The following is a 16,824-nucleotide window of genomic DNA, read 5'->3' on the forward strand; positions in this document are numbered from 1 at the left end:
CGCCCCAGAGGGCCTTCCCTTCCTACACAGAGAGCACAGCATTCAAGGAACGTCTTCCACTCCACCATCTTCACTGTCCGGGTGTGGAGAGGCGCAAACGTTTATAGTGACTTCACAACTGCAGAGAGGAAAGCCAGCCTCTAGGATGATGAAGGGGAGAGAGGGGGCTCTGGGTCAGAGAGACATGGCAGAGCAGCTTCCCCAGCCTGACGGCCTCCTGCAGCCCGGGGTGGGTACACACGAGCGCTGCGGACTTCTCACCGTGTCCCCCGTGGGGCCTGCACGGTCCCCCAGCAGCTGACATGCGGCCGGTGCGTGGCCTCCTTCTGTCTTTCCGTCTACCTGGTCTCACCTTCTGCCCACGCCTCAACCCACGGCCATCAGGCTTCGGCTCCGGCCTGAAATTCACGGAGGCCACTCTTGCTAAGGTCACAGATGGTCTTCGCGTTGCCAAAGAGTATGTTTTGGACTCTTATTCCAGCGGGTTTCACAGAGCAGTTGGCACGGTCGACCATGACCCCCTCTGGGGAGTGACTCCTCCTCTGGCTCCCACGGCCTGCGCTTGCTAAGATCCACGCTTACCTACTCTTCCCATGTCCTGATTCAGGTCCCTCCGTTTGCCGTTGGCCACGTGCCCTGACCCCAGGTGCTCCCAGGATGCAGCTCGGCTTCCTCATGTAATCTACACACTCCCCTTGGGTGGACCTGCCTGCCTTAGGTCACCACCAGCGAGGGGACTTTGCCACGAGCCAAGCACGGGCCGCCATATTTCAGACCCAGGCTTCCTCCACAAACAAAACATGAGCATCTGTTTGAAGGTCTCAGAAAGGTACCGAGATATCGAATACTTTTGGGAGCAAATGTCCCAAGAGCAGGAAAATCCAAGGAGGTGAGCCCTGATCTTTGGTACAGGACCCTTCTTCAGGAGCCTCCCTCAAAGGAACAGTTAATACACCCACTTTGCTGCTCAAGCCGGAGCACTGGCCCTGTCCTCACTTCTTGGCTCTTGTGGTCTTCATTCCAAGCATATCGAACTCTGGGGATTCTACCCGCTAAAGGTCTCTCCGCTCTGTTCCTTCCTCTACCTCCCCCACCACACTCCCTGGACGAGGGCTTCATGATTGCAAACACTTTCGAGCATTTTGGACTCCATGCCTCCAGGCTCATCGCACAGGGAGTCCAGCCTCCACCTGCTGCCAGAATGATGCTACTAAAACACAAATCCAGCCACGCCACTCCTCTGCCTGGACTTGCACAAGTGACTCCGCTTAACGTGACGTGTGCGGCGCAACAGTGAGGGCCTCCGTGGTTGCCTCCGGAACGCCGTCTGTCTCACCCTCCACCCCGTCCAGGCTGGAAGGGGATTCAGGTCTGCGACACAGGACTAGTTTCTCAAGCACACCAGGGCTTTCCGTTAGTGTCCCACCACGGACTTCACGTTTCCTCCACCTGGAAAACCCTCCCCGCCCTCCGCCCCTCCCATGGTGCTCTCCCCATACGGAGAGAACAAGTAAAATCCCTATTTCATCAGTCACATCAAAATAAATTCAAACGAGCAGATTTTAACGGAGAAAAACAAAACCATAAAAGGGCTGGCAGAAAACACACAGGAATAATTTTTTCCCTTTCCGGGAGGGGGTTGCCAACTACAACCTGAGGGTCAAATTCAGCTTACAGCTTATTTCTGTAAATAAAGTCTGGTTTGTTTTTTTTTTAATTTCTGCATGTCTTGTATTTTTCCCCTCCATTCTTTTGAGTTTAACTCACTTTTTAAAAACCATTTGATTCCATTCTCATTTCTTTTTCTGTATATTTTGGACATATATATTTATATACTTCTTTTAGATGTTTCGATATTGCTTATTTAAATACCATACAGATCACAGTTAATCTCCTGAACTTGAAACAACTCTAGTTTTTTTGTCAGAATTAAAAAATATATGTTTACTTTAAAAATATGGAAAAAGGAAAACTTCAAAACCAGACTAGGCTGCTTGTTATGAATGTCTCGTGCGCATTCTAAGTAGAAAAGCAAGTCTTTTTCCCAAAGGATGATGTCACTCGGACAGACGGACTGTAATGATAGAGGAAGGGTCTGAAACATAAAGGTGCTCGTGGCAACCAGCAAAAAGAGGAAGTCCTGGCGAGGACACGGAGCAGTGAGATGCCTGGGGAGGAAGGCTCCGGGCGGTAAAGGACGTGGCCTCAGGTCTGCGGTCGATGTCTGGCTGACCACGCGGGCACCAAAGGGAGTTAGAACACACGTGGCAGGATTTGAGAAGAGGGCATCACCACAGTTTCCAGAGAAGCCACAGTTGCCACTCGCGAGCGGGTGGGTGTGCCCCTCCAGACTTCAACAAGGTCCCCTCGGGAGGATCTGCTTGCCAGTGCCCTGGACGGGGGACGTCCAGGACGAGCAGCCACTCTGGCCCGTCCTGTTTTTGGAAGTGTCCTTCCTACCACTTTGAGGTTTGAGGTCCCCCAGGTGCACGCCAGCAAGGCAGCCCTGCTTCCCGGCATCACAGGCGTGGTCCGCGCCCTCCACGCTCCGACTCGCTTCTGCGCCAACTCGCTCTGCTGGGACTGCTTCCCCGCCGGGATGCTTGCGAAGGAAGTGATGATGCAACACACCGGCCCTCGGACCACCGGCCGCGCCGCCTTCAGGGCGCTGGCTTGGCCTTCTCCTCCTGCCACTAACAGGTGACAGGCCTCTCAGCCAGCACTGCCGCTCGCTGCCACGGCCGCCTTTGGGCCTTGGGCACCTCTTGTCACCACTCCCCAGTTTCCAGGGCTGATGTCCATAGTTCCGGCTTGAACGGACTCCGTTGTACATAAAGTTTTATTGGAACACAGTGATGCCCTTTGTTCTCGAGTCGTCTGTGGGTTCCCCGGTGTTGCGACAGCAATCCAGAACCACTGAGACCGGGATACCTGCTCGGTAAAACCCTAAAATACTTACTCTCTGGCCCTTTACCCAAAGTGTTTCCTGACCCCCACATCAAAGGACTAAAAAAGGCAGATACTACCAACAGAGGAAAATGAGAGTTTCCGAGCACATAGAACTCGAAACGAACGATCCTAAAAACACAAATAGTGAAAGTCAAGTAACAAATGGAGATCCCTGTTTAAAAGAGGCATCACCAAAAGATTGAAAAGTAAAAGTAAAATGAAACGGGCATAACAGACAGAAGGCGGATACTCAGGATATAGCAAAGCTCACAGCAGTGGAGAAAAGGTCAGTGTCCACACAGCAAAACGAGAGACTTTCGCAGCTGATCTGAAAGAGAAGGTAGAAAGGGGAAGACTCACACGACAAGATGTTCTTGTTGGCAAGCCAGGGGGGGCAACTAAAAAGTGAAGGCTTCACAGTCTACCTTTAACAAATGGCAAATATTTTTTAAAAACTCATCATACTCCGTACCGGTCAGGATTCACAGAAACAGGCAGTCTTGGGAAAAAACGATGGAACCCAGAAGGCGAGCGACAGGCTTTGGGAGAAATGTGACTTTGGGAGAACAGGTCCACGGCGCCTCGCCCCGGGAAAGCTTAGCTCTGGGCGAAGCTGGAGTGCGGGCTGCCCTTCGGGTCACCTCCCAGCGGGTTTCAAACCTACTTTTTTCCGGAGAGACCTGCGACTTTGACTGTCCCCGCACCAGCCTGCAGGTGGAGCCGTTGCCGGCACAGACGCCACAGTTGTCCTCGCGGGCGCTGCTCCCCAGGCGGCGGTCGCAGCCCACGGCCTGCAGACAGAAGCGGGTGTCAGGAGCCCGGAAGGGCCAGGCCGCGGGGCCTTCCGGCAGCCCCCCGGGGTGAGCGTCCTCCAGCCCTCCACTGCACAAACGCAGGAGCGACAGACAGCCTTACAGGGCACGGGTGACAGGAATCTCACCAAGGCCCAGTCCCCTTCAAAGAGACGCATTAAAGCTGTCCCTCCCTTTACATTTTCATTTACGTCTTTATTTGGAGTCATATTTTTGTGTACAGAAAATGAACGGAACATTACAGGCCCTGTTTCCTCTGCCCCCTCGCTCCCCACGCCTCGTCTCTCCGCTGAAGTCGATGCATTTCCATCTGGGTCACGGTCTTACCTTCAACATTTTCCCAGTTTGTATCTCAAGCCCCACATCCTACAGCTCAGCATCTCTACACATCCATCCCTCTCTGCTCTGTATCTTTCTCTGTCCTTCTGTCCATCGTTATTTATCTCTGTGCGCCTTCCTCTGTCATGAGATCTCCATACATACCGTTCTAAGCCATTTCTTTATTTAAAACTTTCTTAACTTAAATATAATTAACATACAGTATTTTATTATTTCACGGGGAGGATTTAGTGACTCATCGGTTGTCTGTAACACCCCGTGCTCATCACGTCACGTGCCCTCCTCAGTGCCCAGCCCCCAGGCGCCCTATCCCCTGACTCCATCTCCAGCAACCCTCAGTTTGTTCCCTAGAGTGAAGTCTCTTATGGTTTGCCTCCCTCTCTGTTTTCACCTTATTTTATTTTTCTTTCCCTTCCCCTCTGTTCATCTGTTCTGCTTCTTAAATTCCACATGAGTGAAATCATATGGTATTTATCTTTCCTTAACTGACTTATTTCACTTCACATAATACACTGTAGTTCACCCATGTCATTGCAAATGGCAAGAGTTCATTCTTTTTGATGGCTGAATAATATTCCTGTGTGTGTGTGTGTGTGTGTGTGTGTGTGTGTGTGCACGTGCACGTGTCTGTGTGTGTGATCTCTTCTTTATCTGTTCATCCCTGTATGGACATCTGGGCTCTTTGTAAACTATTCCTTAAATGCAGGAGAGGAATGAACGGGAGAGAGGTCTCATAGCATATGCCCATACTGCTACCTCTCAGTCCTTTGTGAGTTAATATTTTTGTGTATCTGTGTGTATGGATACGTGTGTCTCTACTAGATCATGAATTTCTGTCCATGAGGACATGGGCTAGCTGCACTTCTTTTTACTGTATAAATATGTCTTCTACATAAAGCGTGCCAACTTATATTAAGTGGTGGGAGAGTTTATCCCTACTCCCATATCACTCAAACTTGTCTGCGCTTATATACCTGGTGTTTAAGTGCAGGGACTCTGGAGGCAGACAGCCTCCCTGTCCGGCCCCTCCAACACTTTCAAGATGGCGGATGGCCAACAGGCCAAACTCTCAGAGACACATCTTCCTCAAGACGAACCCACAGATAATAATACGTACTTCGCATAGGGTGTAGCAAGAATAAAATGAGAAAATGTACGTAAAAACTCCTAGTACAGGCATTAGAACATTATAAAGGGCTCAATAAAAAAGACCCCCTTCTATCACCTCTGTTTTTCATTTCGTTTTGACTCCTGGGCACAGCCCCTACATCTCAGCACGGGGAGCTGCTGAATCACGGCACCCAAGGTGTTGGAGACGGAATAAAACTGGAGGGAGTTGAAAACACATCTACGGACTATTCTTTCCAAAATTCTGGTGCTGAAGGGAAGGAGAAAGATCAAATAAGAGCTTCAGGGAGAGGCAGGAAAAGTTCCAAGGACGTTTAAGGAAAAGCCTGTGATTAAAGATATTTTTAAATTCACAAAGGCCTGTCATGAAGAAAGGGTTTCCATTTGTTCCTTGTACTTCCAAACAGTGAAAGCTACAGGTTTAAGCCTAAGTTTAGATCAACATCAGAAAGTTGGAAAAGACAGAGTTATCCAACAACAAGCGTTCAACCATGAGCTGGGTAGGAGTCTTCTTGGCGGGAAAACTGGGGAGGGGATTAAATTCTCCACGGAGTCGCTAAATCCAAAGGCTTTCGAGATCCTTTCATCCTGATTATATAATTTTCTAAAGGTGGTAATGAAATACTAAGAATAATAGTTGATTTTTACTGAGTGCCTCCATGTGTCTGGCATGACGCCAAGCACGTCACAACACTGAGTCTTCCCGGCACCCTGACAACACAGGTGGTGTCTCCTGTCCCTATTGTACAAATAAGGCACTTGAATGTCAGTGAGGTTAAATGACTTGCCAGCATCACAGAGCCAATCAATAGGGTCAGTAATGGCCGAGGTCAGGAAATTTCCTGGGTCAGGAAAACCCAGGTCGGCTGACATCAGAGTCTTAACACCATGCTACACCTTCCTCACCGTTAGTACCAGTAGACGGACCACAAAGAACCGAGTCACATGGGCAGTTTTATTAGTATTTACCAGTACATGTGGAACAAATTAAGAGAGATTGATTCTGGAAACGCACTTGCATGGTTGGGATTCAATCAGTGAGTAACTTGTGTTCATGTAACTTTCTCCAAGGGGAGTAATTCTGCCATTAAGTTATAGAAACCCTGTTCCTGAGCCAAACTCTGTCCTCACAATTTAGGTCCCTGAGCGCTCTGCATTTCATGAGAATGAGAATCACCCTCTATCTGGTCATCCAGAAAGGGTGTGGGTTTAGGAGCTAGGATGGGCTTGTTTTGAAGAGCGTTTAGGGCCTTGTAAGATCTTCGGCAAGCAAACACCTCCCTGAGCACTCACATTTGTTTCGGAATTTCGTTTCAAGTGGCAGTTCATCCAAATCTTACAGCCAAGAAAAGCAGTGAAAACATCACAGAAAAATAATATCTGAAGAAACTCCGGTGGCCTTGTGACCCACAGGGTCTAAGTCAGAACTGCCCTTGAAACCGAGGGACTATCTCGGACCTCATCGTAATCCATAATAAGCAACGTTTGAAAAGCTGCCCGAGGTGTTTTCAACCTCTGTGACATCTCCCGAAGTCAAGATCTCTACTTGTAATGATTTTAAAAACCACGAATCGATAAAATGTGTCAATAAATTTATTAAAAACTATTAAGTGACCCATTTTTACACAGGCAGGCCCTATGGGGTATAATTTAACAAGACAAGGCCCATATCCTACAGCGCAGCTAATGAGACAATTTACACAAGATATCGGACTTAAATGAATATTTAAAATACATGAGCCATGCTTTCGGGAATAAACACTCCTACATAAATCATCACTTCAGCTCAGGACTGTTTCACCATTTCTGCATACGAATTCCTAACCAAATAAAAGAACATAGCATTTAAATAAGCGGTATCACTCCATGTTAAGCCAATGAATCTTTTGAGGTAATTCTAATTTAATCCTCCGAGAGCCAATTTTTTGAGTGGCCTTCCGTTTGAGATCTCTTGAAAGTTGGATTCTACCATAGAAAAAAACTTTACATTCCTGCCTTGAAAATCAGAGTGTATGGAGCGCTGTGGCGGTCGTCAGAGATGTTCTAAAATACCAAGCTTCTCCTTTCGGTCCACAGGAGGACTACACGGTCCCGTTCCCTTAACGTTAAGTGTGGTCTTGACCGTCTTGGGTCATCTTTAACTGCTTTAATGCACTGAGCTTTGGCGGTTGTCTGTTAGCACAGGAAAGCCAGGCAGGTGTCTCTAGAGCACAATTTAGCTGTTAGTGGATAAGGCAAGGTCATTAACAGCAACGTGTTATTTTCAACTGGACATTTCACGTCAAAATCCAGACTTCCGGCTTCTGTGGACAAACAGAAGCCCCGGTGTGTTCACAGGTAGATCCCCCCTTCACAGTGAGCAGGTCCCAACAGCCCTCCCGCTCAGCATGACGACGCCCGAGGACTCTGTCTCGGCGCATCCGTCTAAGCCTGACAGTGCTGCGGTGCACGATCCACCCAGCACCCTGGCCGTCCTTTCCCAGAACCGCATCTCATGGCCCGTTACAAACTCCAGCCACACCTCCGGCGACACAGATAGTACAAGTGTTATCAGCACAGTGCAGTGGTTTCAGAATCTGTTTTCTTAATGCCTCTCCAAAGCTCGTTTCCAAGTGGGGACGATGACCGTACCTATGTCACACGTGTGAGGAGCTTACATGGCCAAGAGCTTTAGATGACGCCTGATACTTACTAGACACCCAGCGGATGTCAGTTGCTGTTAGTTTTACCGTAACAACAACGTGGCTTCTTCACCTACCCCGCTGTCAGGGAACTCGATAAACACGCACGATAAATCAGCGCTCAGCTTTCAGCAGCCAAGCTATCTCCTGTCATGGCCCAAAGAATCGGCCTACCTATCAGCATCACAAAAACAGAAGAGGAAGCATGCTTTCAAAATGAACTAATTCAGTACTGAAAACCACATTTTTCCTGCAAGCCCCATCAAGCCCTGGAAATTACTGGAGCCAGCGTGGCCTCGGACATAATGAAGAGGGAGCTGTGGTCAGCAAGGGCAAGGAGGGACCAGGGAAAGGGAGCCTGTGCTGGATGCAGGCCTCCTGTGTGACAGTGACCGGGCTGGACTCATGAAACGGTGTTCGTGAAAGGACAGGTTTAAAACAGGACCTGCAAGGAGAATAATTCCTCCTTTTATACCTACTTGAAAAGCCCAGGGCTGAGAGATGGTATGAATGAAGACCACAGAAAATGAGTACATCCTGCCCCCAGCGTCTACTCCAACCATGTCACGGAGACTGCCCGAGCTGAGATCGCCAGCGGGATTGGTTTGGCCCAAATGAAGCAAGCACATTTCCCTTCTTATCCTCTTGACTCCTCCAAGGTATCGGACACTGCCAACTCTCCTTCTTAAACACTCACCCACCCTTCACTGTTTTTTCTCACTTTGCTATTATACAGAAGTTCTGCCCCATCAAGGGCACCCCTTCCAATGCTTGTCCACAACCGGGAGGGCCATTTCCACTTCTGTCATTGGAAACTGCTTTTCTTGCTCAGTCTTCAGTGACATATACTGGCTTTAACCAACGAGGTTAAAGCTGATATCGTGAAGATAGCAAGAGTAGCCAAGAGCGTAGGTCAAAGGCAGGGGGGACAGTAGGTGTAAGAGTTTTCTGGCACTTTGCAGAATTGGAGAAAGAGCACAAAGGGGGGAAGAGTGGAATCTTTGAGGAGCGGTCAATAGGAGCTTCCCAAAGAAAAAAGAAAAAAAAAGACTGAAAAATTAAAAAAAACAAGTAAACCCAGAATATCCAAGGACTGTGGGACAGCTACAGTAGATGTGGCCTGAGTGAAGTGGGAACAGTCACAGGAGAAGAGAGAGATAAGGAAGCAAAGAAGCATTTCAAGCGATAATGACTGAGAATTTCCCCCAAATTAATGTCAGATACAGAACCATAGGGCCAGGAGGCTCAAAGAACACCAAGAAAGATAAATGCCAAAAAGACTACATGTAAGCTCTCACATTCAAATTGCAAAAAATCGAAGAAAAAAACCAAATCTGGAAAGAAGCCAGAGGAATAAAACACCTTATCTACAGAGCAGCAAAGACAAGCATTACATCGGACTTCTCCTGAGAAAACACGTGAGCAAGAAGAAGGTGGAGTAAAATATTTTAAGTACTGAGAGAAGAAAAACGATCAACCTAGAATTCTGTGCCCTACGAAACTATCTTTCAAAAGTGAGAGAGAAATCAAGACATTCTCAGGCAAACAAAAATTGAGGAAATTTTTCTGCTAATGGACCTAGTTCTTCAGAGTAGGAAGTGATATGGGTCAGAAATGTGGATCTGGGGCACCTGGGTGGCTCAGTGGGTTAAGCCTCTGCCTTCAGCTCAGGTCATGATCCCAGGGTCCTGGGATCGAGCCCCGCATCGGGCTCTCTGCTCAGCGGGGAGCCTGCTTCCCCCCACCCTCTCTCTGCCTGCTTGTGATCTCTCTGTCAAATAAATGAATAAAATCTTAAAAAAAAAAAGAAATGTGGATCTATATAAAGAAAGGAAGTGCATCGGAGAGTAAATAAAGGAAGGTAAAATAAAAAACATTAATTTTTCTTACTCTTAATAGATCTTAACGATTAGTTTGTCAAACGATAATAGCAACAATGTGTTTGACTGTGTATCCTTACAAATGTATATTTGCATAGCTACATGCTTACATATGCTTATGCATAAGTGGGATGAATGACAGCAATGATACAAAGGATGTAGGGGGGGATCTGGATTCTATTGTTGCTATTACTTTGCTGCAGGTGTTTTCACTATACCCATGAAGCAGTACAGTGTTATTTGGAAGTAAATTTGGACTAGTTATAAATAAATGCTACAATCTGTAGGGCCACTACTAAAAAAGGCAAAAAAAGAAAAGGGTAACTGATGTATTAAATAAGGAAAGAAAATGCAATCATATAAAATACTTGATTTAAACTGTAAAAAAAACAGAGAACAAAAAATAAGAATGTAGAACAAGGGTGGCAAATACGAAACAGTAACAAATACAGCAAATATTAATCCAACTATATCAATAATCACTTTAAACATCACTGGCCTAAATGTACCAATTAAAAGATGAAGATTGTCAGAGTGGATCAAAAAACAAGATCCAGTTACTACTGTCTACAGGAATTTCCTTTTAAATATAAAGACATAAACAGATTAAAAGTAAAAGGTTGGGGAAAGATATGGCATGCTAACATTAATCAAAATAAAGCAGGTGTAGGTGTATTGATTTCAGACAGAGCAGACTTCTGAGGAAGGGAAGTTATCAGGTTTAAGAGGGGCATTTATGGGGGCGCCTGGGTGGCACAGCGGGTTAAAGCCTCTGCCTTCAGCTCAGGTCATGATCCCAGGGTCCTGGGATCGAGCCCCGCATCGGGCTCTCTGCTTAGCGGGGAACATGCTTCCTCCTCTCTCTCTCTGCCTGCCTCTCTGCCTACTTGTAATCTCTATCTGTCAAATAAATAAATCTTAAAAAAAAAAAAAAGAGGGGCATTTATGGAATGATAGCAGGATCAGTATTGCAAGAAGACATAGAATCCTTAATGTGTATGTGCCAAATGAGAATGTCAGAACGCATGAGACAAAAACTGATAAAACTGCAAGGAAAAACAGATAAATCCACTACTAGAGTAGGGAGAACTCAACACCCACCTATCGGACATGGACAGACGCAGCAAGGAGAAACCAGTGAAAACATGGCTGAACTCAAGAGCATCATAAGAAAAATGGATATAATTGATATCTTCTTGACTACTTCCTCTCAGAACTACAAGATGAACTTTCCTCTCAAGCTCACACGGGACATTCGCCAAGAAGGACCACGTCCTGGGACACAAAACGCACCTTAACAGATCTTTTTTAAAAAATGGACTCATACAACATCTTCTCTCTGACCACATTGGACTTAAACTCGAAATGAGTAGCAGAAACATAGCTGGAAAATTCCAAACTACTTGGATATTAAACAACATACTTCTTTTCTTAAGATTTTATTTATTTACTTGTTTATTTGAGAGAGACAGACAGAGAGGGGGCATGCAAGAGAGCACAGCAGGCTCCCCACTGCACAGGGAGCCCGACACAGGGATCATGACCTGAGCCGAAGGCAGGTGCTGAACTGACTGAGCCACCCAGGTGCCCCTAAACAACATACTTCTAAATAACACATGAGTCAAAGAAGAGATTCAGAGAAATTTTAAGATATGTTGAGGAAAATGAAAATACTACTTATCAAAATATGTGGGATGAAATAAAAGCTGTGCTTACAGGGAAATTTACCGCATTGAATGCACATGTAAGAAAGAAGAAAAATTCAGAACCAATCATGTAAGCTTCCACCTTAGGAAATCAGGAAAAGAACAAATTAAATACAAAATAATAATAAAAAGAAAAGTAATGAAAAGTAGAGCAGAAATCAGTGAAACTGAAAACAGGAAATCAATAAAGAAAATCAATGAACCCAAAAGCTGGTTTTTTTAAAAGATCACTCGAATCCCAAGTCTCTAACAGGCTAACTAAGAAAAAAGAAGAGACAAATTACTAACATCAGAAATGAAAAAGGGGACCTGCACTGCAGATCCCATGGATATTGAAAAGATAACAAAGAAATATTATAAACAATTCTCTGCCTTTAAATTTGATAACCTAGATGAAATGGACCAATTCCTTGAAAGACATAATCTGCCAAAACTCACAGAAGAAAAATCAATCTGAATGGGTCTCTATCTGTTAAAGAAATTTAACCAATAATTAATAACCTTCCAAAACAGATAGCATGAGGTGCAGATGGGTTCATTGGCGAATTCTACCAAGCATTTGGGAAATTATAGAAATTCTCTACAATCTCTTTCAGAAAAAAAGGAGAGAATACTTCTTAACTCATTCTATGAGAATAGCATTTCCCCGAATGCCAAAACCAGATAAAGATGTTACAAGAAACCGACAAACCAGTTTCTCATGAAAATTAAATGTACTACCCAACAAAAATTTTGTACAAGAATTATATGAGGAAAATTACAAAACTCTGATGAAAGTAATTTTTTTTTATATTTTTTTATTTATTTGACAGAGAGAAATCACAACTAGGCAGAGAGGCGGGCAGAGAGAGAGGAGGAAGCAGGCTCCCCATGGAGCGGAGAGCCCGATGTGGGGCTCGATCCCAGGACCCTGAGATCATGACCTGAGCCGAAGGCAGAGGCTTTAACCCACTGAGCCACCCAGATGCCCCCTGATGAAAGTAATTTAAAAAGAACTAAATGAAGGGAGAGACAGTCCTTTTTGTAGACAGGAAGACTCAGTGTTGTCAGGACGTTAGTTCTTCTCAACTTGATTCCAAGAAGTTATTCTGTGGATACTGACAGACTGACTCAAAAGTTTATGGAGAATGTTCACAGCAGCAGTGGCCATAGTCGCCAAACTGTGGAAAGAACCAAGATGCCCTTTAACAGACGAATGGATAAGGAAGATGTGGTCCATATACACGATGGAGTATTATGCCTCCATCAGAAAGGATGAATACCCAACTTTTGTAGCAACATGGACGGGACTGGAAGAGATTATGCTGAGCGAAATAAGTCAGGCAGAGAGAGTCAATTATCATATGGTTTCACTTACTTGTGGAACATAAGGAATAACACGAAGGACATGGGGAAATGGAGAGGAGAAGGGAGTTGGGGGAAATCAGAGGGGGAGACGAACCATGAGAGACTGTGGACTCTGAGAAACAGACTGAGGATTTTGGAGGGAAGGGGGGTAGGGGAATGGGTGAGCCTGGTGGTGGGAATTGTGGAGGGCACGTATTGCACGGAGCACTGGGTGTGGTGCAGAAACAATGAATTCTGGAACACTGAAAAGAAATTTAAAAAAAAAAAAAAAGGAAAAAGAAGTTTATAGAGAGAGAGGGAAAAGACCCAGAACAGTCAACACAATACTGAAGGAGAACAGTGTCAGAAAACCGACACTACGCAACTTTAACTGTAAAGTTGAAGTAATCACAGCACTGTCGTACTGGCAATAGAGGAGACAAACCAATCAATGCAAAAGAAAAGAGAGCATGGAAATGCATGAATACAGTCACCTGATTTTTGACAAAGGAGAAAAGGCAATACAACAGAGATCATCTTTCCAACAAAAGGACTAGAATAACTGCACATCCACAGGCAAAAGAAAAAGTATCTAGACACAGCCTTAAATCCTTCACAATCATTAATTTGAAATGAATCCCACACCTAGATGTAAAACACAAAAGTATAAAACTCCTAGAAGAGAAAATAGGAGAAAAAATCTAGTTGACCTGGGGCATGATGATGACTTTTTAGATACACTACCAAAGGCACAATGCCTAGAAAAGAAATAATTGTTAAGCTGGACTTCACTGAAAATTAAAAACTTCTGCTCTATAAAAGACACGGTCAAGAACATGGGAAGATGAGTTACACTGGGAGAAAAAGACAAATATCTCTCAATGATAGAAAATGAACAACTCAGTTTAAAAATGGGTAAGAGTGGCACCTACATGGCTCAGTGGGTTAAAGCCTCTGCCTTTGGCTCAGGTCATGATCCCAGGGTCCTGGGATCGAGCCCCACATCGGGCTCTCTGCTCCGCAGGGAGCCTCCTTCCCCCTCTCTCTCTGCCTGCCTCTTTGCCTACTTGTGATCTCTGTCTGTCAACTAAATAAATAAAATCTTTTTTTTTTTTTAAATGGGTAAAAGAGCTTAACAGTTACGTCATCAAAGAGGATATATAGATGGCAAATAAGCAGAAGAAAAGATATTAAACCCTGTATTTCATTAAGGGAATTACAAATCAAAGCAACAATGAAATGCCACTACACACTCCCTAGACCGGCCCAAATCTGGAGGAAGGACACCACCACATGCTGGCAAGGATGTGGAACAAGACAAAGTCTCATTCACTGCCGGTGGGAGTGCAAAACGGCCACTTTGCAAGACAGTCTAGCACTTTCTTACGAAACTAACCATACCCCCACCGTGAGCCAACGATTATACTCCTTGGTATCTTCCCAAATGTGTCAAAAATTTGTGTCCATACAAAAATCTGCACGTGGATGTTTAAGGCAGCTTTATCCTAGTTGCCAAAACTTGGGAGCCACCAAGATGTCCTTCAGTGGGAAAGTAAAATGTGGTTCAAACACACAATGGGGTGTTAGTCAGTGATAAAAAGAAATGAGCTGTCAGGTTATGAAAGACACGGAGGATACTGAAATGCACACTAAGTAAAGGAGGTCAATCTGAGAAGCATGCACACTCTGTGATTCCAACTATATGACATTCTGGAAAAGGCAAAACTACGGAGACAATACAAAGAAGGGTGCTTGCCAAGGGTTAGCAGGGGAGGCGAGGATGAATGGGCAGAACACAGAGGGCTTTCAGGGCAGTGAAACTGCTTTGTAAGACACTCTACTGGTAGGAGCAGTCAACAAACATTCGCCAAAACCCACAGAACACACATCGCCAAGAGTCAGCACAGACCTTGGGTGATAATGCTGTGTCAGTGTAGGCTCATTGCTCAAAACAGATGGACCACTCTGATGCGGGATTTCATAGCCGGCAAGGTTATGCGTATGAAGGGGCAGGCGACAGATGGGAATTCTCTGTACCTTCTATTCAATTTCGCTGTGAATCTAGAAAATTAAGTCTATTTTTTAAAAAGTGTGGGTGTCCAGGAAGAGCCTGAAAAGCCAAACAAGGACTGTGGATTTCATCGTCGAGGCCGTGATAAGTCATCGAGGGATTTCAGTCAGGGAGTGACTAACTCTTACAATGGAACTGTCTTGGGATTTGAAGCAATTGCTTCAGGTGCCGTGTGGAGAACGGACCCGCGTGGGGCAATGGCGGGAGCTGGGAGATCAGGAGAGGAGGCTAGCGATGCCATTTAGGTCAGAGTTGATGGAGGCGTAGACCAAAGAAGAAGTCATGCAGATAGGAAGGAATGGTGGGTTTAAAAGAAAGAAAAAGACCTTGAAGAGCAAGGTCATGGCTCATCTTTGACCGTGTGACCCCCGAGATGGCTGGTAGTGGCCGACCCTTGGTAGGTGGTTGGGTGTTGTCCTTATTCATACTGTTTTCCTTAGGAATGAAATAGGGTATGGGATCCTAGACACAATTCTTTTAAAATATGCTTCCGGAGATTAAGGGAACGGGGGTAGCATCTCATCGTTTCCCTACCATCCCCATCCGATCTCAACAACCTGGCCTGGGGCCCTGGATCCTCACAGCCACTGCGAGCTGGGGAAGGGGGTGGGGTTCTGCGTCTTGGTGACCTGCTTCACAGCGTTGCAAACTCCACTCCGAGAAAGCTACTGGAATGCACTCACACTCATTTTTTCAGTAAGTCAGTCATGGCTCCCAAAGACCCAAATCAACAAATTAATTTTAATAAAATAGTAAGTTGTTAAAAGTCTCCCCAAACCCATCCACGTTACCCTTCCCAAGTTGTGGTTCTCTAACGGGGGTCCCTGGGGCAGCAGCCTCAGCATCTCCCTTGAACTTGTCAGAAATGCAAATTATGGGGCTCCAGCCCAGACCCACTGGGTCTGAGATTCTGGGGCTGGAGGCCCCGTGCCCTGTGTTTTAACAAGTCCTTTGGGTGATTCTGATGCCGTCTCAAGCTGGAGCACCACTGACCTGGAGGAACCATTCGGTGTCGTCTACTGCAGTCTTCTGAGTCTACCCGGACAAAGTTTAGCTTTTTTAAATAAATAAAACATAATTTGGTCCCTAGCCTTTGGTATTGGAAGGGGAGGCAAACCATAAGAGACTACGGACTCTGAAAAACAACCTGAGGGTTTTGAAGGGGCAGGGGTGGGAGGTTGGGGGAACAGGTGGTGGGTAATGGGGAGGGCACGTATTGCATGGAGCACTGGGTGTTGTGCAAAAACAATGAATACTGTTACACTGAAAAAATAAATAAATTTTAAAAAAACATAATTTGAAGGTGCGTGATGCTCTCTGCCATACTTTTTTTTACATGAAAAGTATCAGAGACAACGTTTCATCTGCAGGAACAAAAGAAGAGAGCCAGCGTCGGTAGGGAGAGTGGGCGTGGCACCGAGGACCCGGGGGTTCAGGAAGCAGGTGTGGCTTACCTGACAGATGCCGCTGATGCACATGTCCAGGGAGTCCGTGCTGCAGCGAGTCCCATCCAGGACCTTGGGAGCCAGCTCCACTACCAAGCTCTGTCCCCGCGCGTGACACTTGAGTGCGCAGGGGGCAGTTGGATCGTTGTACCGGGGAAGCCATTCGTAGTAACGGCCCTGATACTGGACGTCATTGTAGGCGGAGCACTGCTGGGCTCGGAAGTCCTCGGCATCGGGAGGGCAGTCCTGCGAGCAGAGGAGAAGGGCCACAGGCAGGTCACTCAGGCAGATCGGCCACCGAAGGGCAGAACAACTTCCCAAGAGTCGCACGAGACCAGACCCTGCCACCGGCGTCTCCCCTTGGAGTCACCTCACTTCTTCACCTTATGTAAAAGCTCTCTTTTGACCGTCTTGCTTTGAATTTTTCCAGGGCACTCCAGGTCTTTGTGGGGAATGTTAATTATCATCCGTGCCTTCAAGAACCATT

At 46.0% G+C, this 16,824-nt stretch overlaps 1 protein-coding gene across 3 annotated transcripts in view; it reads right to left on the reverse strand.

Moving 5' to 3' along the window:
* ADAMTSL3 (ADAMTS like 3) overlaps positions 1-16,824 on the reverse strand; it is a 344,936-nt gene that overhangs the window by 178,998 nt on the left and 149,114 nt on the right. For all 3 annotated transcript variants that reach the window (XM_046010294.1, XM_046010292.1, XM_046010293.1), the window contains exons 6-7: positions 16,347-16,583; positions 3,614-3,740 (exon numbers count right to left, since the gene is read on the reverse strand). In XM_046010294.1, the coding sequence (XP_045866250.1) occupies positions 3,614-3,740; positions 16,347-16,583 (364 nt within the window). The remainder of the gene's footprint in view (positions 1-3,613; positions 3,741-16,346; positions 16,584-16,824) is intronic.

The sequence above is a fragment of the Meles meles genome, chromosome 6, assembly GCF_922984935.1.
Source record: "Meles meles chromosome 6, mMelMel3.1 paternal haplotype, whole genome shotgun sequence".
NCBI lineage: Eukaryota > Metazoa > Chordata > Mammalia > Carnivora > Mustelidae > Meles > Meles meles.